Source organism: Marmota marmota, unplaced genomic scaffold, assembly GCF_001458135.2.
Source record: "Marmota marmota marmota unplaced genomic scaffold, marMar, whole genome shotgun sequence".
Lineage (NCBI taxonomy): Eukaryota > Metazoa > Chordata > Mammalia > Rodentia > Sciuridae > Marmota > Marmota marmota.
This window is the reverse complement of record NW_026000174.1, coordinates 23,629,842-23,657,200: the sequence shown is the minus strand read 5'-3', so window position 1 is coordinate 23,657,200 and position 27,359 is coordinate 23,629,842. Positions and strand designations below refer to the sequence as shown.

The 27,359-nt window shown below is 34.8% G+C and overlaps 1 protein-coding gene across 2 annotated transcripts; it reads left to right on the top strand.

Moving 5' to 3' along the window:
- Positions 1 to 1,177: 1,177 nt before the first annotated feature.
- Rnf141 (ring finger protein 141) lies at positions 1,178 to 25,541 on the top strand. 2 transcript variants are annotated; one of them, XM_048788326.1, is made up of 7 exons: positions 1,178 to 1,327; positions 8,655 to 8,846; positions 12,167 to 12,275; positions 16,297 to 16,478; positions 18,759 to 18,866; positions 20,232 to 20,339; positions 25,213 to 25,541. In XM_048788326.1, the coding sequence occupies exons 2-7, from the start codon at positions 8,704 to 8,706 to the stop codon at positions 25,361 to 25,363; spliced, it is 801 nt and encodes a 266-aa protein (XP_048644283.1). In that variant the 5' UTR covers positions 1,178 to 1,327; positions 8,655 to 8,703; the 3' UTR covers positions 25,364 to 25,541. The 2 variants fall into 2 exon arrangements, with proteins under 2 accessions (XP_048644283.1, XP_015333110.1); XM_015477624.2 differs by lacking the exon at positions 18,759 to 18,866.
- Positions 25,542 to 27,359: the final 1,818 nt, after the last annotated feature.

Here is a 27,359-nt window from a genome sequence, read left to right as displayed (position 1 = left end):
TTTTTGCCTTCCCAGTGTGCCGCAGTCTGGCTGGGCACAAATCACCAGCCACTGAAGCAGGAACAAACTTTATTTTTAAACTGCAGGAAAACACTTCACACAGCTCCCTGGGAATCCTCCCTAACGCCAAGAGGCTTGTCCAGGAACCCCCAGCCGGAAATATCTCTCCGGGAAATCCCTCCTCCTGCACTTCCCCAACCAATGGGAACTCTCGGGGAATCCCCTGAAATCCCCACGAGAACTCCAAAATAGTGCGAGAACTCCAAAATAGTGCGAGAACTCAAAAGTTGTGGCAGAGGCGGATAGTAATGCCTCGCCTGTCAATCAATACTGTTGGCAAAATGCCAGGGGCCATACAGACTCGGCAGTGGCTCTCAGCACCAGTGTTCACATATTTATCAAGTAGTCAAACTTTGAACAGCAAGCTAGGCACTGTGCTGATTGTCAGGGAAACAATGGTGGACAAACAGAGTCAGTTCCTTACCTAGTAAATCTACAAATGACTGATGAAAGGATTCAGGCGCCCAAACATTAATTTAGCTGCTAGGCATAGAGACAGTAGCATCAGCCATACTTCGGTTTAAATCCTTGCTCTGCTGTTTACTGCCTGTATAACTTTGAGCAAACTACTTAAACAAGAGTGATGCCTGTAAAAATGCCTTCGTGCAGTATTTGAAACACAACAACACATGCTTAATGGACATCAATTATTGACTAAAATGTTCTGAAAAGCAGTGATATCGCCTACATGTGTTCCTTATAAAGCTTGATGCTTTCCACACGTTCTCCTTTACGCTGAACAACCCAGCCAGGTGACCATGATCGACCCCATTTCATAATGGAGGAAGGAGATGATCTTTGTGTAGCTGTAATCGGAACAAGAAGCGAGTCTTCTCCTGTGATCCCAGGGAGAAGTGATAGCCTGGAACCCAACCCTCGACCAAACCCGGGACTCGCAGTGCTGCCTCCCTCCGCTGCGGAGATGAGAGTCGGCCAGGCAGTCCCCGAGACTACCCCACGGACCCGTGCCTGGAGCAGCCTGTCAGGCTTTCGGTGCTTCGGAGTCTTAGGCCTGGGCAGTCACAACCGCAGAAGCTTAAGCAGGTTCGCGGCGCTCAGACCTCTGGGCTGACGGCTGGGAGCCGGGAGAGGTGGGGCAAAGCCAGGCGGGGAAAGATCGGAGCACCGTCTCCAGGCAACGCGCCGGGGGGCGGGGCCTCGCGTCACTGAGGTGCGACCCGGTCCGCCGCCGAGGCGCTGCTTGCTGGTCTGAGCCCCGGACCCAGGCGGCGTCGCTCACGCCTGGAGCGCGATGCCTTGAACTTGGGTGAGCTCCGCTGCGTTGTCTTCTTGCCGTACCCCAACTTAGCTGCTCCACGCCCCTCGAGCAGGAAGTAGAAACCCCGATAAGGCCTCGACGGCCGAGCGGGAATTCGGGGAGCTAGGCCTTTTCCAGGCCTGGACTTGGGGCGCGGGGCTGGCTTGGGAGGCCTTTCGGTGTACTCCGATCTTCACCCGGCCGTTTCCAGTGCCCTGGGTGAGGTGCTTGCCCCGCTTTGGAGGTGGGTCCGGGAGTCCGGGAGAAAAGGTTTTCCTCCTGGAGCCCAGAATCGTTTTTTTGAATATTGCCGCCGGCGCAGTCAGTCGGCCTCCAGTTTTAGCTGTTGGTTACAAGTGCAGGTGTACTGAGGAGGGGCTGAGGCGGAGAGCGGGCGCCCGCACCAGGACGGCGCGCGGGGCTGCGCCTCGCCGAGTGGCACTCTCCTGAGGAGAAACCCTTTACTTGGGGCTTCAGCTCAGGAAAGCCAAGTCGTTCTTAGCACACCCAAAGCCTAAGGCCTTTGATTGTCAAACTAGCTGCTACCTTGAGACCCAGCGCAGGAGGGGTAGTTTCCTTGCTAATAATAATTGTAGTGATTACACAGAAGGGAAAGAAACCCCTGTTAGTTTTTGAAACTCCCTCTTCAGTTATTTGTGACGTGTTATAAAATGTGGATTTGCTATCATTGTTGAAATATAGCCCCAACTTCCTTAAATAGGCACTGTCATATTCTGATCCTGTCCTGTTTTACAGTGCCCAACATTCATTTATTTCCTCTGGTGTATTTACGAAGCCGCAGTAGCACCTCCAATTCTTTGTAATTCTTACACCTCAGCAGAAGTTTATCATTACCACTCACCTCCCAGCATTCTTGTGGCTGTAAAGTGAGCTTCAGCTGTTCAGAATTTGCCTGGGGCCTGAGCTACAAAAGATCCTGAAGTAGTGTCCTCTATATTGTAGACATTCCTCTGAGAAAAGTGGTGCCTTTTGAATTCAGAACTCAAAAATAGTATGGAATTTTCTCCTTTATGCTGCCTGACTTCAGTTGCTAAATATTGTCCTCCAGAATATGATTGTATTTTTCAAAAATATGTTAATTCTTTGTCACTCTATCCCTCTTGGTTTTTATCTAAATACACACTTCCTTTCTCCTCCTTTTCCCCAAAAGACTTGGGAGATCCACACAGAATTCTTGCAAGTGTAGTGTGTTTTTCTAAATATGAAAAGTTTTTAGTAAACACATTGATGCTATTAGAAATCCACTAATTCTCAAGATTGTTTTATAGATAGTTTTTGTTGTGGTAGTGGGGATTTTTCTTTCTTTCTTTTTCTTTTTTCTGATTAAGGTCGTTAGTCCTAGACCAGTAGAGGAAAGGCATCAGGGCCCAGAGAAGGAGAGGGAAAGGGGAAATACTAGGGACATATATTGACCAAATCATGTTGTTGAATTGTGTGCATATACAAATATGTAACAAATTCCATTATTATGTATAATTGTAATGCACCAATAAAATATATGGAAAAATCTTTCATCCCAGAATAGCTATTCCAAACTCTAATGACTCTGACTAGCTAATTGTCCCACTATGTATCTGTGTTAATTTTCTATCTTGAAATGTGGTTGAGACCTGCTTAGAGATGTAGAGTTTGACTAAGCAATAAGTGTCAGTTTCCTTAGGGAACTACTTGTAGTACTTAGTACTTATTACTGAGATTAAAGTTGGCATGAAAATAGATGATGATCATTTCAATTATAAGTATCTTTTGCAAGCTAATTTGATAGAGAACAAATTTCAGAGAGGTTTTCTAAATGTTTCATTACTTGTCAACTAGTCAGTCATTTTGTTGCACTTTCAGGTTTGCTTTAATCCTTTTATGAATGGATTGTGGTTTAAATTTGCAGAGAGTTTTTGTGGACTTTTGGTTTTGATTTGGGTTTTGGTTCTGGGGTATCTTTGTGTGTGTATGCCAATTAGCCATGATGTGGTTGTTATATTTTTATAAGAAATATTTGAACTACAACAGTTCATTTGTTAGAAAAAGAAGTGATCAACTGTACCACCCACTAGAGAATGGCATTTTTGGAATCCTTGATGAGCTTTTGAGTTTCAAAATAACAGTTCTTTATCTAGAAAAACCTTCAAATATTTCTGAAAGCACATTTCTATCTTGCTAGAAAGGACTATGTTAAAAGTGACAAAGTAGTTTTGAGAGTTGTTAGTTCTTTGAGAAATCTTGACTACAGGTTTGTGGTTTTTTGCTGAATTTTATGCCAGTGGTTTGCAAATTAAGTTCCTATGCAATACTATTGTTTAATGATTTAGAGGTATTTTGTTAATTTCAAATAGTGAATGTTTCCCATTTTATATAAACATCAATGATAAGGTTTTACAGTTTTGTGTTATTTTCTTCCATATGGGTTTTTAACTTCTACTTATCTCCAAGTCATTACTAGATGACTGGACAAATTAACAAAAGTCAAAGGAATTACTCAGTGAATAATTAAAAAAACAAAAGCTGTCAACAGTATTTATTGCATTCATTTAGAAAACATTATGTACCTATGTATTTTCTAAAAGAGAAAACTTAGCTCTTATCCTGAAGCAGCTCATGGAGGGGAATGGGTAAGTGACTTAACTGATGATATATGACAAAAAATGGGTAAAATACCAAAGATAGATACTGAAAAAGCTGTGGCTAGTGACTAAAGGATGGCCTCAACAGATTGTCTTTGTGAACATTTATTCTTGGTTGAAGTCTTATATTACATAGAAATAACAGATATATTTTTAGGCTAGTATTAGACATTAATATTTAGCAATATTTTATTGTTTTCAAAATAAACTGTAAATTCAAGGATCTTTCTCCTAAACCAGATTGAGAATCACTGTTCCAGCTATCTTGGCTAAATACTGTTGTATTTTAATCTAAGGAGTCAAATGATGAGGTTTCCTGGATACCAAGTGAATTACAAAAAAACAAGTTAATATGTTGCCTGAGATTATAAACTTTATCATTCAAAGTTAGAACACCAGATTGAAAAGATGAAGAAACAAAGGGAAACATTTTCTAACTCAAAAAACAAGCAACTAAGGCTTCCTTGTAAGTAGATGTTGGTGATCAATGTAGCAAAATATGCCACTTTGGTATAAGGATTATTTGGGGTTATAGGCACTTAAAAAGTAGAGGTTTAAGAAATGCACTCTACCTTCCTTTTTCTTCCTGAAAGCAGAAGATAAAACCCAATGTAAAGGTACTCTCCCTGTACCAGGGAAAGGAAGACATTCTTAACATCAGACATGGGCAATCAAAGCTGAGAGAAAGCTATACAACCAAACCTTAAAGTAACTCTTATTTTCTCACTTTTCCACAATTAGCTGCTGTAGCCCCAAATCCTTTGTTTCATCATATTTTTCACAAATTACTACTCTTGGTCCAAAGCAGCATTTAAACTTTTAGCCCTACTTTGGTCTGTGCTTTTCTTGGGTCTCCGTTTCCAATTGATTGATTAGAGTATTATCACATTTTTATTAAGTTGGTACAGGAAATTTAGAAGAAGTTTAAGTTTCATTTGGAAAACTCTCAATATTAGGTTCAAGGTCACCTACTCTACTTCCCACCCAAGAAGAATCTGTTAGTCAATAGATGAACTTCTCATTTTAATTAAACACTTCAAACTTCAGCGAAGAGGCTCACATACATCAACCATTTCCACTTCTGGATGGTAAGACATTCTTACACTCAACTGAAATTTGCCTCTAATTTATACTTTTTGACCATTCTGCTCTTTGTAACTATAATATAAATCTTACTTCCTCTTTTACATGGTAGCTCCTAAAATATTTGAGCAAACCAATCATGTTGCTCTGGGTTACCAAGCCATACTAGAATAAATCATTTTGTTTCCTTTTCTAGACCTGTAACATCTTGAATATATTCTAATTTATTAGTACCCTCTGACTACTTAGAGCTGAATGTAGACCTTCATTGTGGTCAAACCATTATAGAGCACAATGGGACTAGGTTTCTTGTTCTGGACATCTGCTTCTAGCAAGAGTTTAAGATTATTTTAGCGTCTTTGGTGTCCCTATTACACTCTTGATTATTTTGATTAACTTTTTTTTTTTATATTTTTAACTGCTTAATTGGGTGCATCTTACCTAGATTTTTTTTTTCAGTTGATATTTCAAAACATATTCAGGAGTTAACTTTGTGCTGTATTAAACAATTTTAATTTCAGCAGGTCAGTATCTATTCTAATCTTGATTCTTTGGATATTATTCCAATTTTGATCATCTGCAGGTTAGACAGTCATGCAGTCTTGTCTTCGGGTCATCAATAAAAATGTTAAACAGCCCATCTTTTGGTGCCAGCCTCCCTTTCCCTTAGTCTCTCTGCTTTAGTTACTTTGGTTTTTTAAAAATTACCTCAAAGACCCCATGATCCTTCCTATCTCAGGCACTTTCCTTAACTTCAGCCTGGAATACCCTGCTGTCACCATGCACCACCCCTCTTTTCTTACTAATTCTGACTGTCCTGAACTCAAAATATTTTCCCAGGAACTTCTTTCCTCACACAGGACTAGATCAGGTCCTTCTTGTATAGACTTTCATAGCACCTGCACTTGTTTGGCTTAGTATTTCTCATTTTTGTTATTTTATACTTACCTGTGTGAATAATGTCTCTTGCTCCTTGATGACAAGAACCATGTTTCTTTTGCTCTCTGTCATATCCCTGGAGCATAAGCACCAAGCACATGGTACTTGTTAAGCTTAATTTTTAAAAAGATAATGTAAGTCAGTGGATGCCTAATGCTGGTATGAAACCATTAGTTCCTGATATTGCTTTCACAAGTTTGAATTAGAACAAGAAAAATAAGGACAATATATCATTTTAATGTGTGTACATATATATTTTGAACATTAGGGTGAAGTCACTTTCTTTTTTTTAAATTTTTTTTTTTAAAGATAGAGGAGAGAGAGAGAGAGAATGAATTTTTTTAATATTTATTTTTTAGTTTTCGGCAGACACAACATCTTTGTATGTGGTGCTGAGAATCGAACCCGGGCCGCACACATGCCAGGCGAGCGCGCTACCGCTTGAGCCACATCCCCAGCCCGAGTCACTGTCTTTCTTAGAAAGGACTTTTATTCTAATGTTATATCCTACTATTCAATTTTTGAGGTTTCTTTTTTGTTTATATTTAGATTACTTAGACTAAAAAGAATTATGCGACCCCATGGTACATATACTAGTCTGTAATACTCAGAAATCACTGATGATGAATGCTCTAGACATTCCCCCTCAAAGTTAGTGTCTTTACTTGTTTCTCTTTGGACATAGTTGCTATAAATCTAGTTGGTCATATTTTAAAATGTAATTTTTACCTTCAGAGTTTTTTTGTTTGTTTTTAGTTACCTGGATCTTCCTCATCAATGTCTTTTCATTTCTATCTAATATTATAATATTGTTGCCAAGTAGGCTCAGATTCAAAATAGCACTTGTATGTTTTTGACAACTGTACACTTCCTATATTTAAGATAACTTAGAGAATAAACCTCAAATATAGTGCATTAGAATTTAATACCAGAAGCAAATTTTGCACACTTAGGACTACTTACTTTATATTTTAAAACTACATTTTATATTTAAAGCTATAACTTCATTTTCATTAAGTGATGAAATAAATTTCCTGACAAAACTTTTCCTATGAAAAGTTTTCCCGTTTCATCTACTTTATATGGTATGGATGTTAATTTGTGAAATAAAATGATAGTCTTTAATGGGTACATGAAATAGAATTTCCTCAGAGATCATATTTTTAAAAATTATTATTCATTTTTCATTTCTTATCTGTTTTTAAAAACTAAGAAAAAATTACTACTAGCTCTTTGACTTTGGGCAAGTTACTTTAATCGCTTGTTTCCTCACTGTCTTATTTCTTCATCCATAAAATGGTTATTCTAGGAATTTAAATGACTGAATCTATGAATACATGTAAAGTGTTTAGAAGTATGTGTTATACAATGGAAGTGATCAACAAATGTGAACTGCTTTTACTATTATTAATAGTATTTGTATTGAGTAGGAATATCACATGTAATTATTGAATACATGACCATAGACAAATACTAAAATTTAGCTTAATTTTAACTTGGTATTCTGTTCAATCATTATTTACCAAAGGAAAAGAACTCTCTAGAATAAACACTTCCAACTCTTCTGTAGCCACAATACGTAGGGTTATATCTTTCAAGATTTTAGAGTACGTGATTATTATATAAATGTTTTGTGGTTAAATTTTAAAGCCAATTCAATGAATTATTACTCTATATTTATAATATTTATAATAGATTATTAGTAGTGATCTGGCCTTTTAACTAAAAATATTCATATTTAGAAAACAAATTACAGGGCTGGGGATGTGGCTCAAGCGGTAGCGCGCTCGCCTGGCATGCGTGCGGCCCGGGTTCGATCCTCAGCCCACATACAAACAACCATGTTGTGTCCACCGAAAACCAAAAAATAAATATTAAAAAATTCTCTCTCTCTCTCTCACATCTCAAAAAAAGAAAACAAATTACATAAATTCTAAATTAAAAATACCTTGCAGAATTGAAGAGCAAAAGAGCTCTCTTTTCCCCCCCAAGCAGAAATTGTGAGATGGTTAAATTATCTTAACATTTTCATTTTATTAAATATTTTAAGCCAAAAGCTTATTTAATTTAATGTATTTTAAGTTACAAATAAGTTGCATATTGATAAATAAAAGATTTAAGCTGATATAATTTTATCAGGAGCCCGTGTATCATAGTGTTTAAGAATGTGTTCGAGCATTAGAATATGAAAAAGGAGTTCAAAGTTCACTTCCACCCTGTACAAAGTTCACTTGCACTCTGTACTATACATTTTATATAACACTTAGCTCCATTTCTGTATCTATAAAACAGGAATATGATAACATCTACCTCAAAGGATGTAATAAATAAATGATATATGGAAAGCACTTAGTTTGGAGTCTGACATGTGGTTAGCAGTCAGGAAATGTTCTTAGGAAAATTAAATAAGATAAACAGTTTCCTATTAAATACAATTACTTGACTGCCCCCTTGTATAAAAATTATAAGTGAATGCCATTTTCTCATTTACCTGTGTGATTCTGAAAAAATAAAATAAATCTTAACCTTGAAAATATAGTCATTTGAAAAAATTCTGTATTAGACTCAGATAAAACTACTGAACTCTTTACTTCCTAGTTTTTCTTTAATTGAAGGATGGATATATCACTATTTTTATGTTGTGTGTAAAAGTAACTTTTTTATATATTTGACAGAAACTATGTGAAGCAACACTTTCTGGATTCTAAGAAACATCATTTCATCATGGGACAGCAAATTTCGGATCAGACACAGTTGGTTATTAGCAAGTTACCAGAAAAAGTAGCAAAACACGTCATATTGGTTCGAGAAAGTAGCTCCTTAACTTATGAAGAATTTCTTGGGAGAGTAGCTGAACTAAATGATGTGTAAGGCTTGCTCTTTTTCACTTTATTTTTTTTCCCTCTTCATGTGTGCACCATATGTCATGGCTGTGTAAGAAGTAACCAAAGATATTGATTGGTAAGATTTAGTGTTTTCAGCAACAGTTAGCAAATATTTGTTGACTTTATTATAAGTAGACTTCCTGTGTAGTTATTTTAAAATAACTATGTAGATAATGGGAATAGAAAAGAAGAACTTAAAATGAAATTTGGAACACAGGCCACAGATATATTGAAGCATTTCTAGAATATAATGCATCCTAACATCTCAGTAATTGTATACTAAAAGACTGTAAATTTACTTGTTTGAAAGCACTAAAGGGGTGCCCTACAGAAGGAACTATGTCATTTAGCCACTAAAAAGAAAGATTAGGATAGTCAGAAGTAACTCTGAAAAGTCTTCTGTACATCAGCCTCTTCTGCTGCATGGAGAAGGGAGAGTATCCCTTCTGTGTTTGTTTACTAAGCCGTTATTTTGCCAGAGAAATACATAGATAGTGATAGGTAACTTTCATCACTTAGGAATAAAATTTTGCTTATTCATGTTTTCTAATTATTAATACCTTGAAAGCCCTACGTAGCTCTTTTGAATAATTTTTTTTATCTAAGATGGATTATAAAGGTCTCTGCCTTCTTAAAAAGCACCTAATAAAACTTAGCCTTTTCTCTGTGAGTTTATTCTTTTTTTAATCAATTTTTATATGTATTTGTATAGAAATTCTTAAAATACACAGGTCTTTTTATCCTTGAATGTTCCCAGACCACTATGATTTTTAAATACTGCTTGTTTGTTTTCTCCCTTAGTGACAGGTAGGCAGATGTCAATTCTTTCTATTAAATCTTTCTGTTGCCAGCACCCACTTCTACCTCTTTTTATTTCATTTATTTATATATATATATATATATATATATATATATATATACACACACACACACACACACACACACACACACACATACACATAAATATGTATATATATACACATATACACATGCATATATATTTATATATTTTTTCGTATATGCCCTTTATTATATGTGTATTTTAATATATATCTTTTCTTTATTATATATACATTACATATTGATCTTCAATCCCCCTGGGAGTATAATTAAAACTTATATAAGATATCTTAAATAATATCTTAAAGATTCTCTTACTCTCTTTAATTTAGTCAACATTTACTGACCATGTATTACATGCAAAGTATTGTGCTCAGGGTTGGACATTTTAACTGAGGCCTAAATTGATTACCCAAGTATTATGGAGAATCCAGCTCTGAGTCTGAAACTCCTTCCACTATTCCATATTACTTTTCCTTAAACCCAAAAGAGACCGAAAAAGAAAAAAATTACCTGTAGGTCTAGAACCACTTGGTATATAAATTTGTAGTAGTTTAGTCACTATAAATAGCTTAGAGTTAGATTTATGAACCTACTCCCTTTATGTGTGAGATAAGAGACATACTTATGTGTTAGATAAGAGACATACTTATTGAAAGAATGATATACTGTCCTTATGGATATGACTGGAGCTGGATGTTCCTAGCCAGTGATAAAGAATAAAAAAAGAAAAAGAAAACTTGTATAAAGATATAATATAATATAATATAATATATATATATATATATATATAAAAAATGAACTAGAAGAATATGCACTAAATTATTCCAGTGCTTGTCTCTGGATTAGGGGATGGTTGGAAAAGGAAACAAGGAAACAGTGCAGGGAGATTTTACATTTTACTAAGTATTTTTTTTAATATTTTTGTATTGTCTGATTTTTTTTTACTATAAAAATGTACTGTGGGTTTAAAAAAATTCTAATATTTAAAAATTTTTAATCATCCAAATGGTAGTGTTTAAAGCATTACTTCTGTGACCATATTTTTAAAGAATAAAGTAAGATTGAGAATTTAGTAGTATCATAGAAGAGGGTGCTTTTTGTTTGTTGCTTAGTTTCAACTCTTAAGAATGATTGGTTAACACTTGCCATCTTTTCAGTCTTAGAATTCATATGTGCAGGCTCTGTCTATTCTATAATATTTTGCCTATTGACCTAAAGATATTGGATAAAATACGTCCTATAAAATCACCTACAACTTTATTGTGTCATTCAAAAGTAATGGTAAAGAATATATTTCTTTTATTTAGCACAGGACACTTCTAACTGGATTTGATATTTTTTTGCTTTGCTGTATTAGGGGTTGAACCTAGGGCCTCAAACCTACTGGACAAGCACTGTATCATTGAGCTACAACCTCACCCTCTGGATTTAGTTCTTAAAATCAGTTTGTGGGGAAGGGGGTAGTACTAAGGATTGAAGTGGATTAAACTATGTTATATACATTTATGAATATGTCAAAATGAACCCATTATTTGTATATCTATAAGTTTAAAAAAACAATTTGTGTGGGTTAGAGTGCTCTCTGACAACTGTAGTTAAACCTGTTTAGAAGTGTGGCTTGGTAGCTGGGAAATAGAACTAAAAACCAGCAGGACAGAATTATTTTCACTGGCAGACTTTATTTCCTAAGTCTAATTGCTTTATTTCTGATGGTATCATTGTACTCAGCTCTAAGTCACTTAGTTGAATGTGCTTTACCGTACTGATGCTCAGAGAGAAATGTTAATAATTATAAATGGAAACTTCAATGTTTAATTATGTCTTTGAACTGATTTAAATTGGTATTGACAGTATATTGAATTATTCTTTAAAAGAGTTATGTTTTCATGTTATGTTTTGGGGCTCTCAAAGTTACTCTGCTGGGAGAGGATAATAGAATCATATTTAGTTTCTCAAGGGGTTTGTTTTACTTGATCACTCCCCAGATTGTCTATAAAATTAAAACTTTCGAGGAGTTCATGTTATTGCTTAAGTAGGACTCAATGAACAGAAAGATATTTCTCAATATGTATCTCAACAGTCAATATTTGGATTTTGGATAAGTGAAACTGGACTATTTCTTTAGTTACTAAATTTCTTTGACTTATTTTTCCTAAATATCTTTCTTAGGACTTTAAAGATAATTGAGATACAGATATGAAAAAAAAGAGAGAGATTTATAGGTATTACTCCATAAATCTCTTGGCTTTAAAAACTTTGGAAATTAAGTTGTATGTTTATGTTCATAATATTCTCTATTCCTGTGTTTTAAGAATCTAATTATTACAGTCATGGTTATCATTTGTCTTTATGTGTTTTCTTTGTTTTCTACTCTGTTTGTGTTTCTTGAATCTGGTTTTATAGCTCTAGTATTGTATGTGACTTTTCATAAATTAATAAATATGTTTGTCTCTTTTCAGAACTGCTAAAGTGGCTTCTGGCCAGGAAAAACATCTTCTCTTTGAGGTACAACCTGGGTCTGATTCTTCTGCCTTTTGGAAAGTGGTTGTACGCGTGGTCTGTACCAAGGTGAGACTGATAGAGACTTCTGTTTCTGAGCTTCAACTATTTGGGGGTTAAAACCACATTTTAAAGTATAACATCATATAGTGGAAGTAAATGTTAATAATTTGGTGGTCTTGTAAAGCATAGTTTTGATACTGATTGCCTTCCAGCTTACTGATTTGTCTAATTTTGATGTATTATAGAGATTTTTCTAATCAAAGAAAATGGTAGTAAACCTTTATCTTTTTTTGAGTTTTAGCTGGCTGAGGAGTCCTGTTTAGCACTAAGATGGTACTTTAAAAATTAAAAATATCTTAGAAGATCATTTCTTTCAAAACATTGGGTTTTGTTCATTTAAAAAATTCACTAAAAGGTTTGATTTATTTTTTAATTCTTTGTAATGAATTTGTTTTGATAATTCTTAGTAATGGATTTTTCACCATCAATACACTGTCCTATAGTTAAGTCTTTACATTTTAGATAATTGAATATTTCAACTCAGCTAAAAATACAGTGATAGCTGTCAATGAGTAGATTAGAATAGGCAACTCTTAACTTCTTGAAGCCATAGACATGTGAATGAAAGGTAAGGATTTCACTGGTCTTCCTTAAGTCCTAACCTCTGTTCTAAAACAAAGATGCAATTAAATTGTCCATTTGCATATACACTATAAGTTGGACATTAAAAATGCCTTTAAGTCCACTCCTGACCAATTCATAAAGAACCCTAGGGTTCATATTCCCTTCATACACATACATTAGCAGGAAGAATGTGCTTCTCATGACTAGTTTAGATTATACTAGTTAGTATTGACTCCTGAGTCATTTTAGGGGGTTACGAATGCCAAAATAAAATCAGGCTCTCCCAGTGATGCAAAGAGGAAATGCTGCTTGGATATCAGCCAACTGTTTCTGACACATCTTTTGTTTCTCCATGTCTAAACTTGATGTCTCTTAAAGGTCCACCTTAGCCACCATCTTTTATAAAGTCTTCCATAAAAACTTCCCTAACAGGAATTCTTTTCCTCTTCTAAATTCCAGCAGCACTTTATTTATACTTCATAATTAAATTCAGCATTAAGAATAAAATAATTAGGTTCTTGGCTTGAAAATTAGATAGTAAGCTTCTAAGGGCAGGGACTAATCCTTTTATGCCTTACTGATGTAATCCAGTGCTTTGCATCTGATGGGAACTCAGCATATGTTGGGTGATCAAAAGTCTTTTGCAGATCCAGATGCAGTGGCTATCAGGAAACTTCATGAATTATATGTTTCATCATTCTTGATATTTAGACTAAAATTTTAATTGTCCTTAAATTTTCTTTTTTTCACTCATTTTCAGAGTCCATTCATAAATGAGTCCTGTTAGTTTTGTCTTCAAAATACATTCAGAACCTAACAAGTTGTTACCATATACACTCTATTTCCACTCTATCCCTAGTGATCATCACCTCTCACCAGGATTATTCCACTTATCTCCTAACTGGTCTCCCTGCTCCTGCTCTTTCTCTGCTGTGCCCATTTTCAGCACAACAACTAGTCTATTAAACATCACAATTTAAAATGTAAAGCAGATCATATTACTTCTTGGCTCAAAGCCTTCCAGTACTTCCCATGCATGTGGAATAAAAGTCAATTCATTTTAGTCAACAAAGTTCTATATATTCTATCCTTACCTTACTCTCTAACCTTATCTTCTGCCAATCCTCCCTCTCATTCTGTTTCAAGCACTCTGGGCTCCTTGTGCTCCTCGCTTGGTATACATCTGCCTAACAGCTTTTAAACTTCCAGAAATGACCCACAGCTATCCATATATGATTCATTCCTGTACTTTTTCAAGTTCTTAAATGTCACCTTCACTGTGAGATCTTCCCTCCAACCCCTCAACATTCCTCCTCCCTGTTTCATCTTATCCACAACATTGATGTCCATCTAACCTAATCTGTATTCTGCCCGTATTGCCTACCTATCTTATAACTTGCATGAGGGCAATTTTTTGTTTTACACACATTATGTCTTTAATACCTATATTTTTAGTATCTGGTGTACATAATACTATAAAATCTGCATCAGTAAATGTAATAAATATAAATATTTTTCTTTTCTTTTTTTTTTTTTGATGTGTTCTCACTGTGTTTATCTCAAACTCCTGGGCTGAAATGATCCTCCTGCCTCAGTTTCCTAAGCAGCTGAGATTATAGGCACATGACATCCAGCTACCCGGCTGCAGGAATCCTATGATAGGAATAGTTAGTGTGATAAACTTTGCTAATATGGTACTAAGCTTATATAAATTTTTCCATAATTTCTTCTGTACTTTATAGTTCCAAAGGAAGACTGGCCTACTTTCTCCAGCTGTGAAGGCCTATTCTATAAACTGATAAATTTCTGTCCCTTTTAATTCTATTTATTTGTTCTCCATGTACAGTCTTTTATTATGTATTTGCATCTCCACATAGATCTTACCTTCCAAAAAATCAATAAGCTTTCCAGTTAGTAAAGATGAATTTATCATTTGAGCTAAAGCTCAAAATTCAACTACTCTTTGTTAGTATTTAATGTAGTTTTCCTTAGTTTAGAACTTTGGGTACAGAGCAGAACTTAAGTACTCAGTTGTTTTAGTCATAGTAGAATGGCATATGGTTGTTGGATTCAAGTAAATCTCTTAATTTTAAGTTCTTTAATTAAGAAATAAAAATGAAAGAATTGTGAATATTAATCTCTAAAATTAATTTCTTAACTCTGGAAAAGTCACTTAACCTCATCAATTGTTAATAAGATGATCGCCTAATCAATCTTACATAATAATGCAGTGGCACCCTCTCCTCCACAAAAAGTCTTAACTGGGCTTCTCCAGAAATCTTCACCATGGCTGATTTTAGGACTGTCAGCAAAAGAGTCTCTACAAAAGAGTTCAATGTAGATAAACTTCCTATTTTTGTGTTGCCCTATTTTACTTGGCCACTGGCCAGGAAGAAATCAGCACTCCAGATGTTGGACACCCCATTACTAGTTTTTCACATTTATCCAGTATAGTAGTTTGTAGATGTGCAAACAAGGCCTCTGACCTTGAGCTGGAGCTTCACAGAGATGTCTACATTTCTAAGATAAGAGAAATTACCAGGTGGGCTCCATGGTAACAGCTAGCAGGGGGAGGAAAGAAAGGAGAGAAGAAGCTCTCCCCTTCTCAGGTGTTGTCCTTGAAGGGTTAATGTGCCCAGAACAGTGAAAGAAAAAGCCTCTTTTATGTGAACTTCTGAGCCCCTCCCCTTACATGTTGGGTATAAAATTCTGAAACCACCTGAACTCAGGGTTCAGGGGATTGATTGATTACTGCAAAAGCTGTGCCCTCTGAACCTGGCTGCAGCCAAATAAAACTGTTTCCTGCTGCTAACTTTGGTGCTTTGCCTTGCCTGTCCTTACAACAATAAGAGTGTTCAAATAAGATGTATCAAATACAATACATTTGTATATATATTTTAAACACCCACAAATGAAGGAGACATGGTATTATTCATTTACACAGACCCTTACTTTCTCAAATAATTTACAAATATCGAAAACCTCTGTTTTGGTAAATGGATGGCATTAGAGAAGATAATGCTAAGTGAAGTTAGCCAATCCCAAAACAAATGCTGAATGTTTTCTCTGATATAAGGAGGCTGACTCATAGTGCGGTAGGGAGGGGGAGCATGGGAGGAATAATGAATTCTAGATAGAGCAGAGGGGTGGGAGGGAAAGAGAGGGGGCAGGGTGTTAGCAAAGGATGGTGGAATGATGGACATCATTATCCAAAGTACATGTATGAAGACACGAATTGGTGTCGACATACTTTATATACAACCAGAGATATGAAAAATTGTGCTGTATATGTGTAATAAGAATTGTAATGAATTCCACTGTCATTTTTTTTTTAAATCAATTTAAAAAAAAAATTTTTTTTAAACAGAAAAAAACCTCTGTTTCCTAGGATATTTGGACTAAATATTTGTGGTTCCCCCCCACACACACTTTTTTTTTTCCCTTCATTTCTTTGTATTTTTAGATTAACAAAAGCACTGGCATTGTGGAAGCATCACGGATCATGAATTTATACCAGTTTATTCAGCTTTATAAGGACATCACAAGTCAAGCAGCAGGAGTGTTGGCTCAGAGCTCCACCTCTGAAGAAGCTGATGAGAACTCATCTTCTGTAACATCATGTCAGGCTAGTCTTTGGATGGGAAGGTATATAATGCATAATCACTGTGTTTTGCTTATTTCCATTTGTACAAACCACTGAGATCTCATTAAATATTGGCTGGTGCTCATTCTGACACCTTAAATCTTTTTGTCTCAGTTGGTATTATATCCCATATCACTTTTGGATCATTTTGTCCTTTCTTTTTTCAGTGCCAAATTAAAGCTAAATTAAAGTGGTTCACACCAGGTAATGTTTCTGTCAACCCAGTCTCTAGGAATCCACTTTCTATATGCTTGCATCTGATTATAAAGGAGATATTAATAAGAATTTGGGTTCTTAGATGTCAAAGCCTTTAAAGGAATTAGGTTCAAGAATTTGGCCAAATCATTTCAGAAAGTGTCTAATTGAAGGATTAAAATTTAAATAATGGCAGTCCATTCAGGAATGAACAAGTCATTGGTTCACGTATTGCATGTACTGAACTATCAGAAGGAAATGAAGTCTGCCAGAGAATTCTATGATGGTTCTTGTTTACTCAGGCCTAATATGTTATCGTTATACCTAAAGTGTTTTTTTCCCTTCTCTATTATGCTTTTGGCCTGTGAAAGCTCCCACCTGTTGCCATTTGACAATCATGACCATAATTTAAATTTATAAATACCTCATTGGAAAAAGAGTTGCATGAGTCCACACAAGTTGACATCCTGTCTTTTTGTCATATTGGATAGACAGCAGAAATCTGTATTGACAGTGACCTTTCCTAGAGTTAGGAATGTGTATAATCAAGAATTTCTCTTTTATTGCTTTATTTGCACTTGCATTTTCTTGTCCATCCTTAACCAACTGGTTTCCAAATGCTACATTGCAGTTAAATTTTCCATTTATCATTTCCTGTTTATCTTTAGTAGCTTTCATGGCTAAGGCTGTTAGACAAATGACATGCCAAATGAGGTTTAGAATGTTGTAGGTAGTATTTAGGCTTATCTTTCCTTTACTTTATAAAGTTAATTTTTCAAAGACAGGGGTCTAATTTTCTGCTTTTTTCTTCTCCCTCTTCATAGTGGCAAATTTTTTTAAGTGTTTTGAAAGCTGAGGATGGTGTTTACCTATATATTTAAGCCATATGGTAGCAAATTAAAAGAAAGTAATACTTCTTTTCTTGTTGTAGTCATCTTAATGAAAGAGGTAAAAGTGTTATCTCTTCATGTGCCCTTGAGATGGGGAAACTCAGTAGCTTAATGGTTAGTTAGGGCTGCTTCTTCCTTTGTTTTTTGGTTCACAGTGACACCCTGATATACTATTTCATAGAAAAAGACTTTCCAAGTTGAAGAGGATCTTAAGGGACCTTTCTTTATACAGTCTGGTTTTACATCTGGTGCAAGATTTTATTAATGGTTTACATCTATTTTTACAGGATATTAGAACTCATTAAATCCCCACAGTAACCCCATAGAAGTATAAATATTGACCTATGTCAGATGAAGAAAGATTTAAACAAATAAATGCCTGATTAGAAATTGATATCACTGAGACATATTTAAGCCTGTCAATGCAGCCATGCTCTAACCTCAAAGATCTTATAGTACTACACTTCTGCAACTTTACTTTTCAGTGGTTTTGAAGAGGGACCTAAAGTTCTGTCAAGACCCAGGGTGGTGCCAATGCTATTGACCCTGAGATAACACTTGGAGTAGAAAGATTCTATTTAATCGTACTTGACCAAGTAGAATCCAGTTTTTACTTGCAAATTGGACAACTGCTAACCCTGCAGTTCTGTGAAACTCAGTGTCTCTGAAAAGCAAGCCTTTCCATGCCCAGACAACTCTAATTACTATGAAGTTTTCCCTTTTGCCTTGTGTTCCTCAAAGTATTGAAAATCTGGCTCTCTGGACACAGCACAGATTCCATTACCAAGTCATGTGTATTCAAATCCTTGATCCACTTTTTCATCAGTTTTCTCATCTTTTAAAAGAGGTAAGAATAATAGTATCAGTCCCAGAAGAATGTTGAGAAAGTTTTGTGAGTTAATAGATATAAATCTCTCAATGCCTTGCACATAGTATATTTATAAGAGTTAACTATCAGAGCTGGGGCTGTAGCTCAGTGGCAGAGGGCTTGCCTAGCATGTGCGAGGCACTGGTTCAAGCCTCAGCACCACATAAAAAATAAGTTAATAAACAAAGATATTGTGTGTCCCTCTACAACTGAAAAATATTTTTAAAAGAATTAACTATCATTCTTATTAAATTGTTGCAGTATTCTATTCCTTGCTTTCAGTGGCTGACCCTCTGGGGTTGCACTAAAAACTCTATTCTCTCTTCCAGCCCTCAGATATTTGAAAAACGAATCAAATTCTCACTGAATCTTCTGTTCTCCAGAATAAGCACTTCCAGTTCCTTAGCCTGTGTTTATATGGCTCTCTTCTTCATACTGTAGGTTTTCCTGGACAATACTTTATTGGTCAATATTGTGTTCAGAGTATGAGGTAGTAGAGAAAATTAATTCTTTACAAGTGGTCTAACAGGATCAAGTAGAATAAGACCCTGCTCCTTCTTCTGATCACTGTGCTGCTAGGAAGGCCAAAAAACAAACAAACAAAAAAAGTACATTGTACAGGTTCCACTAGCTATTTCTGTATTTCCTGTGTTTTATCTCTATAATACTGTTCTTTGTAGCCCTGTGCTCCTCACTTTTAAATCTAATCTTCAGAACACTCTGTCACTCTTTGTAGATTCAGTTATATTCTCTGAAACTGCCACCCAAGTCTACATCCCAGATGAAGATTTTAATACTCTCAGAATCAGAGACTCTAACTCATGAGGGTCTGGTATAGATCTAAAAGACATTTGAATGTTGAACTGACTATATATCATCAGATATAACAGATTCATATTCATTTAGGTTTTCATTCCATTTCACCCTTTCAGTTCAGTGGCCGCTCTCTTTTTCCCATGACTAAAGCATAACACTTAATTTTAATCTATTACCACATCCTAATGATTTGTTTTCTATCATGCTCCTTAAACCAGGCCCTAATTATCTCCCAAGTGAATTTCTGAAATAAGGTCCTAACTGGTTTTGCTTTCTCTACCATCACTCATTTTGTACTCCCAATTAATCTTCCTTGAGAAAGAGACAATGGATATTTTGAGTTGAATTACTAAGGTTGAAGTTTACAAAACTCATAGTGCATCCTGGAAAGGAAATTGCTATGTGCAAAGGCAGTTCAGGGCACTCTGAACTGTGGCTGAGGCAGAAGTTTCAACATTTCTTTTCTTTCCAAGAAGATGAAAAGGCTTTTTGAGGACAGAGATTTTGTGTTCTATCCTTTATGTGTTTTCCATAGCATTTGATACTTAAGACTAAGCTATTCTTTTACTTATATGCCCACTATCAGTATCAGCAGTGCAAGGTTCTGATGCACAGTTCATACTTTACTGTTTTGTATCCTATGTGATGGATAAATAATATATTGATTGAAGTCATTTGTATAAATTCAGTAGATTAAATGGGCATTTTCAGAAAGACATGAATAATTCCAGTTTTTGTCCATGTTTTGTTTTCTTTAATAATCACAGAATTTATCTTTTATCTAGTCTTTATGAAATTTATCCCTTAGTTTCTTCCCTAATATAATTTGCTACCCTAAAAGATGGTAATTTTAGTTTCATATTAACTTTGCACATAAGTCATATTGTACTTTATATGTGCTTTAATGCTTTTTAAGGCAATGAAAACAAAGTAGAAATCATATGGACAGAGAATATCCTTGTCCCAGCTCAGTTTTCACATTGCAGGGTGAAGCAGCTGACCGATGAGGAGGAGTGTTGTATCTGTATGGATGGGCGGGCTGACCTCATCCTGCCTTGTGCTCACAGCTTTTGTCAGAAGTGTATTGATAAATGGTAAGTTATCTACTGCCTTCAGGGATAGGCAAAGGTCAAATGAGATAGTATATGAATAAACTTTGAAAAGTACAAAAGTATTGTAGTTAAGTATAAGAGATTTCTATTCTTTAGTATTTTGAATTTTATGATATAACTGCTGCTAGTTAAAAATATTTTTATACATAAATTTTATAAAATGTGGGACTATAGCTTGGTTTTAACATTTTTGTTATAAGGAAATTTGTGCCTGATTTTAATCTAAAATCAAATGTTTTTCTTTTTCTCAAAATGGATATTCATATGTGCTTAGAAGGTAAGTCTTTGTGTATTGGATTTGGTGAGCTAGGTCAGCTAGCTAAACTTGTTATTTTACAAAATAAGAATCAAGCATTTTGGAGGACCTATAAATGACATACAATAAATTACATGTATGTAAAGTACAATTTGATGTTTTGACATACATATAGACCCATAATAACCATGATCATGATCACGATCAAGATAATGAGCAAATCCACTGCCCCCCAAAATTACCTTACACCCCATTGAAAAACCTCCCTCCCAACCTTTCCTCTAGTTCAGGCAACTGTTAATCTGCTTTCATTTGCTGAAAAGTAATTTTTTATTTCATAGAATTTTTATAATTGGAATGATATAGTATGTACTTTTTGGGGGGAGTGTCTGGCTTATTTTATTTGATATAATTATCTTTAGATACATCCACTTGGATAAATTACAAATAAAAGCTCCTATGTACATTCATAGGCAAGTTTTTCGTTTTTTTATTCATTTGTTCTGGGTTTTTGTTTTTTGGGTTTTGTTTTTGTGTGGTACTGGAGATTGAACCAATGAGCTACATCCCCAGCCCTTGTTTTTTATTTTAATTCTCACTAAATTGCTGAGACTAGCCCCAGCTTTGAAATTCTCCTGCATTAGCCTCTTACATCACTGAATCACAGGTATATGCCATATGCCACTATACCTGGCTCATTATAAATATTTCTATGGACTTTGATTTTTTTTCCTGGGAAAATACATAGAAGTAGAATAGCTAGATTGTATAGTAGGTGTGTATGTTAACTTGTTAAGGAACTGCCAGTTATTTTCCAAAAATGTAACTTTTTCTTACTACCACCAGCACTGCATAAGAGTTATAGTTGCTCCAAGATATTGCCAACACTGGTTATAGTCAGTCTTTTTAATTTTAGCCATTCTAATCAGGTATATAGTAGTATCTCATTATGGTTCTAATTTGCCTTTCTCTACTGAGAGAAGATATCAAGAAGCTTTTCACATGCTTACTTACCATCTGTATGTTTTTTTTTTTTTGTGAGGTATAGCAGATATATATATCTTATCAGACACAGTATATGTTTTACACATATTTTCTCCTCTGTGGCTTTTTTCAATCTCTTTTTTGGGTGGATGGGGGGAGGCAGTATCCCCAGCCCTTTTTGTATTTTATTTATAGACAGTATCTCACTGAGTTGCTTATTGCCTCACTGTTGCTAAGCCTGGCTTTGAATTCATGATCCTCCTGTCTCAGCCTCCCGAGTCTCTCAGATTACAGGTGTGAGCGGCCATGCCCAGTTTTTTTTGTTTTGTTTTGTTTTTTTTAACTCTCTTAAGAATGTCTTTGAAATAGTAGAAGCTTTTCATTTTGATGAGGTCAAATTTGTCAGTTGTGATTTATAGTGATTTTTAATGTCCTATATAAGGAATCTTTTCCCTAACCCGAGGATATAAAAAAAAAAAAATACTCTCTCTTCTCCCAAAAGTTTTATAGTTTTTTAAAAATTTTACATTTAGGTATCTGAATCCATTCTGAGTTAACTTTTGTTGAAAGACTTTTTCTTCACTAAATTGCCTCTTCATTTTTGTTGGGAATCATTTGTTCGAATATGGGCCTCTTCCTAAACATTTCTGTTCCATTGATCTGTTTGTCTATTTTATTCTAATACTATACTATCCTGATTATTGTAGCTTTATAATAAGCCTCAAAGTTGGAAATAGTCTTTTGGATTTCAGTATGAATCTTAGAATCAGTTTATCAATTTCTACAAAAAAAACTTGAAAAGATTTTGATTGAGATTATGTTGAATAAACAGATCAATTTGGGGAGAATTGATTTCTTAATAATATTGAATCTTTCAATACACAAGGTATTTCTTCATTTACTTAAGAATTCTTTAATTTCTCTAAGCAATTTTTTACATTTTCAGTGATGCATATCTTTGACAAATTGTCCCTATTGTATATTTTATGCTATTTTTAAAAAATATATTTTTAGTTGTTGATAGACCTTTATTTATTTATCCGCGGTGCTGAGAATCGAACCTGGTGCCCCACACATGCCAGGCAAGTGCGCTACCACTGAGCCACAGCCACAGCCCTTTTTATGCTATTTTTAAATAGGTTTCATTTCATTTTAAATTTTTTATTGCTAGCATATAAAAAGACAATAGATGTGCATCAGATCTTATGTCCTGCACTCTTACTACACTCATTTGTTCATTTTGGTATTTTTATAGATTCTGTAGAATTTTTTGACTGTCTCAACAGTTTTTCAAAGTTTGGTTTTTTTTAATACAAAATTCTAGACTGAGAATATTTTTATTTTCAGTACTTTAATGATGTTGTTCCACCCTCATCTTGGTTGTATCCTTTTCCCATGGGAAATCTGTGGTCCTTTTTTCCTCTGGAGATACTGTCTTCTATTCTCCTCTTGGTGCCTTAAAATTTTTATCTTTTCACTGGTTTTAAGAAATTTGAGTATGATGTATTTTTTTTTCCTCATGTTTCTTGTTCTTGGAGTTTATCAAGCTCTTAAATTTGTAGTTTCATCAATGTTGGAAAAGTTTCCAGCCATTGTTTTCTCAAAATTTTTACTATTTTCTCTCCCTTCTTCTGGGAGTCCAGTTGCCATATTTTAGACCACTTGAATTTGTGTTTCATTTTGGATAGTTGCTATTGCTATGTCTTTCAAATTCACTAACCGTTTTTTTGTTTTTTTTTTTTCTTGGTTGAGGGCCAGGGTTACTGGGAATTGAATTCAGGGGCACTCAACCACTGAGCCACATCCCCAGCCCTATTTCGTATTTTATTTAGAGACAGGGTCTCACTGAGTTGTCTAGTGCCTCACTTTTGCTGAGGCTGGCTTTGAACTTGTGATCCTTCAGCCTCAGCCTCCCAAGCGACTCCTGGATCACTAACCTTTTTTCCTGCAATGTCCAGCTTTCTATTAATCTCATCCAGTATCATTTTGTTTACCTTAATATTTTAGTTTTTATTTCTGGAAGTTTGATTTGAGTTGTTAAAGTCATCTATATACTACTTAATATAATTGGTCTTTCCTCTAGTGTTTTGAATACATGGAATATAGTTATAACTTTTAAATTTTCTTATTGGTTAACACTAATATCTGTGTCAGTTTTGGGTTATTTTGATTGTTTTTTTCTCTTCATTGTGGGTTATATTTTTCAGCTCTTTCTTTATATGCTTTGTAGTTTTTCTTGGATGCCAGATACTGTGAATTTTGCCTTTTTAGGTACTGGATATTTTTGTATTACTATAAATATTCTTGAGCTTCATTCTGGAATATAATTAGGTTACTTGGAAATAGTTTGATCCTTTTGGGTCTTGCTTTTGTGATTTTTAGGAAGGACCCTATCAATGTTTAATGCTAGTTATGCCCCACTAGTGAAAAAAGACCTTTCAGAGTACTCTACTCAATGCTTTAAAAATTATGTGGTTTTCCAGTCTGACTGGTGGGCAACAAGCAGTATCCCACGCCCTCTGTAAGCTTTGTTCTCTGAAATCCTCAGCCTCACATAGTTTCCTCATTTGAAGGGGAAACTATTTGTAGATCTCCAGAATTCTCTCTGTAGCTCTCTCCTCTCCAGTATTCTGCCCTGTGAACTCTAGCTTCCTTGGCCTGCAGAGTTTGACCTGTCTCTTCAACCTGGGGTGTCTGTCAGGTTCCATCTAGATCTGTCCAGGCCCTCTTTCTTTGCTTACCTCCTCTCAGGAACCACTGTTCGTGTTGCCTAATGTCCAGTGCTTTATATGAAACATTATATTGTAGCACTACTTTATAAATTTTGTCCCATGTTTTAATTGTTTTAGTGGGAAGATAAATCTGGTTCTTGTTGGCCAGAATCAGAAGTTGTTTTTAAATTGTGATGTTATGTGCCCAGAAGAGCACATATAAGTATCTCATAAGATATCTCTGGGGAGCTAGAAATAACCTGAATGGTATATGCCAGCTGGAGCTCTCACATTTTGTTTTTGGAGCATATTTCTAAATTTTTGAACAAAAAGCCAAAGAGCAATTGATATAGCTTCATTACTCTTTGGTCTCAGATTTTACAGAGAGATGAAAAGAAAAACATTTTTCCTTGTATGATATATTTCTGACTAAAATATGGTAACATTTGAAAAGTTTCCCAAATAGTATTTGACAAAAAAAAAAAAAAAAATCCTTTGGAAAACAAAATCTTATTTAAGTAATTATATATGTATTCTCTGCCTATCAGAAAAATCTTAATGCATATAAATTTAATCTCTTAAATGTGAATGCTCCACTTTTATAGTTTCCTTAAGAAATCTTATTGCTTATGAACCAAAGGACCTTCTGTCAGATCTTTAAGCATAATTGTATGTCTTAATTGAGAGTTATGAAGATATTACTTAGAAAAATGACTAGTACTACCCTTTCCTTCTGCCTTATTCCCCTACCACTGCCAAGAAGTTATTCCTAGGGTAATGGCTTCCATTTAAATACAAGTAAACATTTAGTTTATTTTTTTATGTGCATATATTACTTTTCAAACAAATCCATTTTTTAAAAAAGGAAAGAAAACAAATTGTTCTTGTTTTGACTTCCCTATAGGAGTGATCGACACAGGAATTGCCCTATTTGTCGCCTGCAGATGACTGGAGCAAACGAATCTTGGGTGGTGTCAGATGCACCTACTGAAGATGATATGGCTAACTATATTCTTAACATGGCTGATGAAGCAGGCCAGCCCCTTAGGTCATGACCTTCCATGGGGGGAGATCTTCCTTTGCTATTGTGGGCTACAAATACATAGTGGTCATGGAGGACAAATGAAGGGATATTGTGGCAACGATACAGAAAAAGCAATTTTTCCCACCCTCTTATTTTTGCTATTGTGACAATATGTCCCATTTTTTAAAATAAACTTCCCATGTCTTCCATTTTGGTAAACTAAAATTTGCTACTATTGTAGATCATACTTCCCTATTAGTTAACTGTTCTAATGTGTATTAGAACTAATTGCTCTTGAATCCTTTGCTAGCAGATAACAGCAATATTTCCAGAGGCTTTTTGACACTACAGGTTTTCAAGGCATGAGTATTCTGGAATCTTTTTTGTTAGGTTTATAAACTTTGAATGTTGAAAAGTTGTAGCCATCTGAGAGAAATTTTTAAATGACTAAAAATGCAGACTACATCAAAGTGCATGTTACTACTTAAAACGTCTTTCTGCTGGAATCTAAGGAGTATTTATTATGCCCCCTTGTGGTGAATTATTGCTCCTTTTACAATTTTACTTGAAGTGTTCCACAATTATTTCATAACTTTATATAACTTCAGTGTGTTTTGGAACTATGTATTTTTTATTTTTTACTTAAAAATCCATTTTTTTTTTTTGTTATATGATACAGTTTAGTTAAGGACTATAAAGTTGGGGCTTTGCCTTATAAATTAATTTCTGCTGGAGAACCTTCTTGGCTGTCCTGGAAATGCATTCCCAAAGCTAGATAACTGATCTAATTGACTTTTATAATGCTCATGCATTTGGGGAGTTTCAGAAGGAAATTTTTCTTCATCACAAATACTAACTTTTGTACTTCTAAATTATAATAAGTCATTCAGTGTTCATTTATGGTGCTTTTATTTTAACTTGAAGGCATCTCTCTGGGTTTCATAGTCCCTGATTTTCTTAGATTAAGAAATAAGGAAATAGGATGAGGCTTTTTCACCATATTTACATAAAACATCTCAGAAAACTAGAAGATAATTTGGCTTTCTTACTGCTTCACTGTACTTCCTTTGAAAATCTCCCAAAGAATATAATAATGATGAAATTATGGTCTTAATTAGCACCTCAACCATTTCTTTAGATTTTTGCTTAAGAAATATGAATTTTAACAATATTTCATCATATAGTAAAACTAGGGCTTGAAGTCTCCTTTAAAAAATATTTTAACATTCCATGCAAATTTTGACCTATTATTAACAAGTTACAAATATTCCTGTTTTTCTAAGTACCAAAAATTTAAGTTGCTACCTATTGATGACAGAAATTTTTGAACGTTAAGATTTTAATAGGGCTGGGCATGGTGGTCCACAATTGTAATCTCAGTGACTCTGAAGGCTGAGGTAGAAGGATTGCAAGTTCAAGACCAGCCTCAGCAATTTAGTGAGACCCTGTCTCAGTAAGAGGAATTGGGGAGGTAGCTCAATGGTAAAGCACTCCTCAGTTTAATCCCCAGTACCAAAAAAAAAAAAAAAATTAATGGACATGCAAATAAAATAAAATCCATTTCAAGGAAAAATATCTGGCTAATAACTTGACTCCTGATAGGATCAGCTAATTATCAAATAGCTAAACACTCACTACTGGGTGTTTATGCAAGCAGAATACTGGAAGCTCTATCACATCAACATGGAGATGCACTTGGATGATTGTGTAACCTTGAGAAAGTCTCTTACTCTTGTTGGTAGTTTCCTATTTTAGAAACAGGTTTTTATCTGTGGTTTTCATACTACTACTTCAGCAGTGGAATCCTTTTTTTCAAGTAAAAAAATCTTAGAACCCTTATATACATATGCATGCACACATTCTAGCCCACTATATTTCATATTTTTTTCATTAATATAAATTTCCGTATATAAACTTTATGTTCTATAATTACTAAACATTAGGTTAACCAATGAAAACACATAGTAATGCATTGGTAATACATATATTAAAATTTGGTAACAAATTTGTACCATGAGAGTTGTTTT

What these genes read in the sequence shown, in the direction of transcription:
- Rnf141 (XM_048788326.1), top strand. Translation starts at nt 8,704, where the DNA reads ATGGGACAGCAAATTTCGGATCAGACACAGTTGGTTATTAGCAAGTTA. An exon ending in GTAGCTGAACTAAATGATGT is followed by an intron (nt 8,847 to 12,166) that starts GTAAGGCTTGCT and finishes GTCTCTTTTCAG; the next exon opens with AACTGCTAAAGTGGCTTCTG. An exon ending in TACGCGTGGTCTGTACCAAG is followed by an intron (nt 12,276 to 16,296) that starts GTGAGACTGATA and finishes TTGTATTTTTAG; the next exon opens with ATTAACAAAAGCACTGGCAT.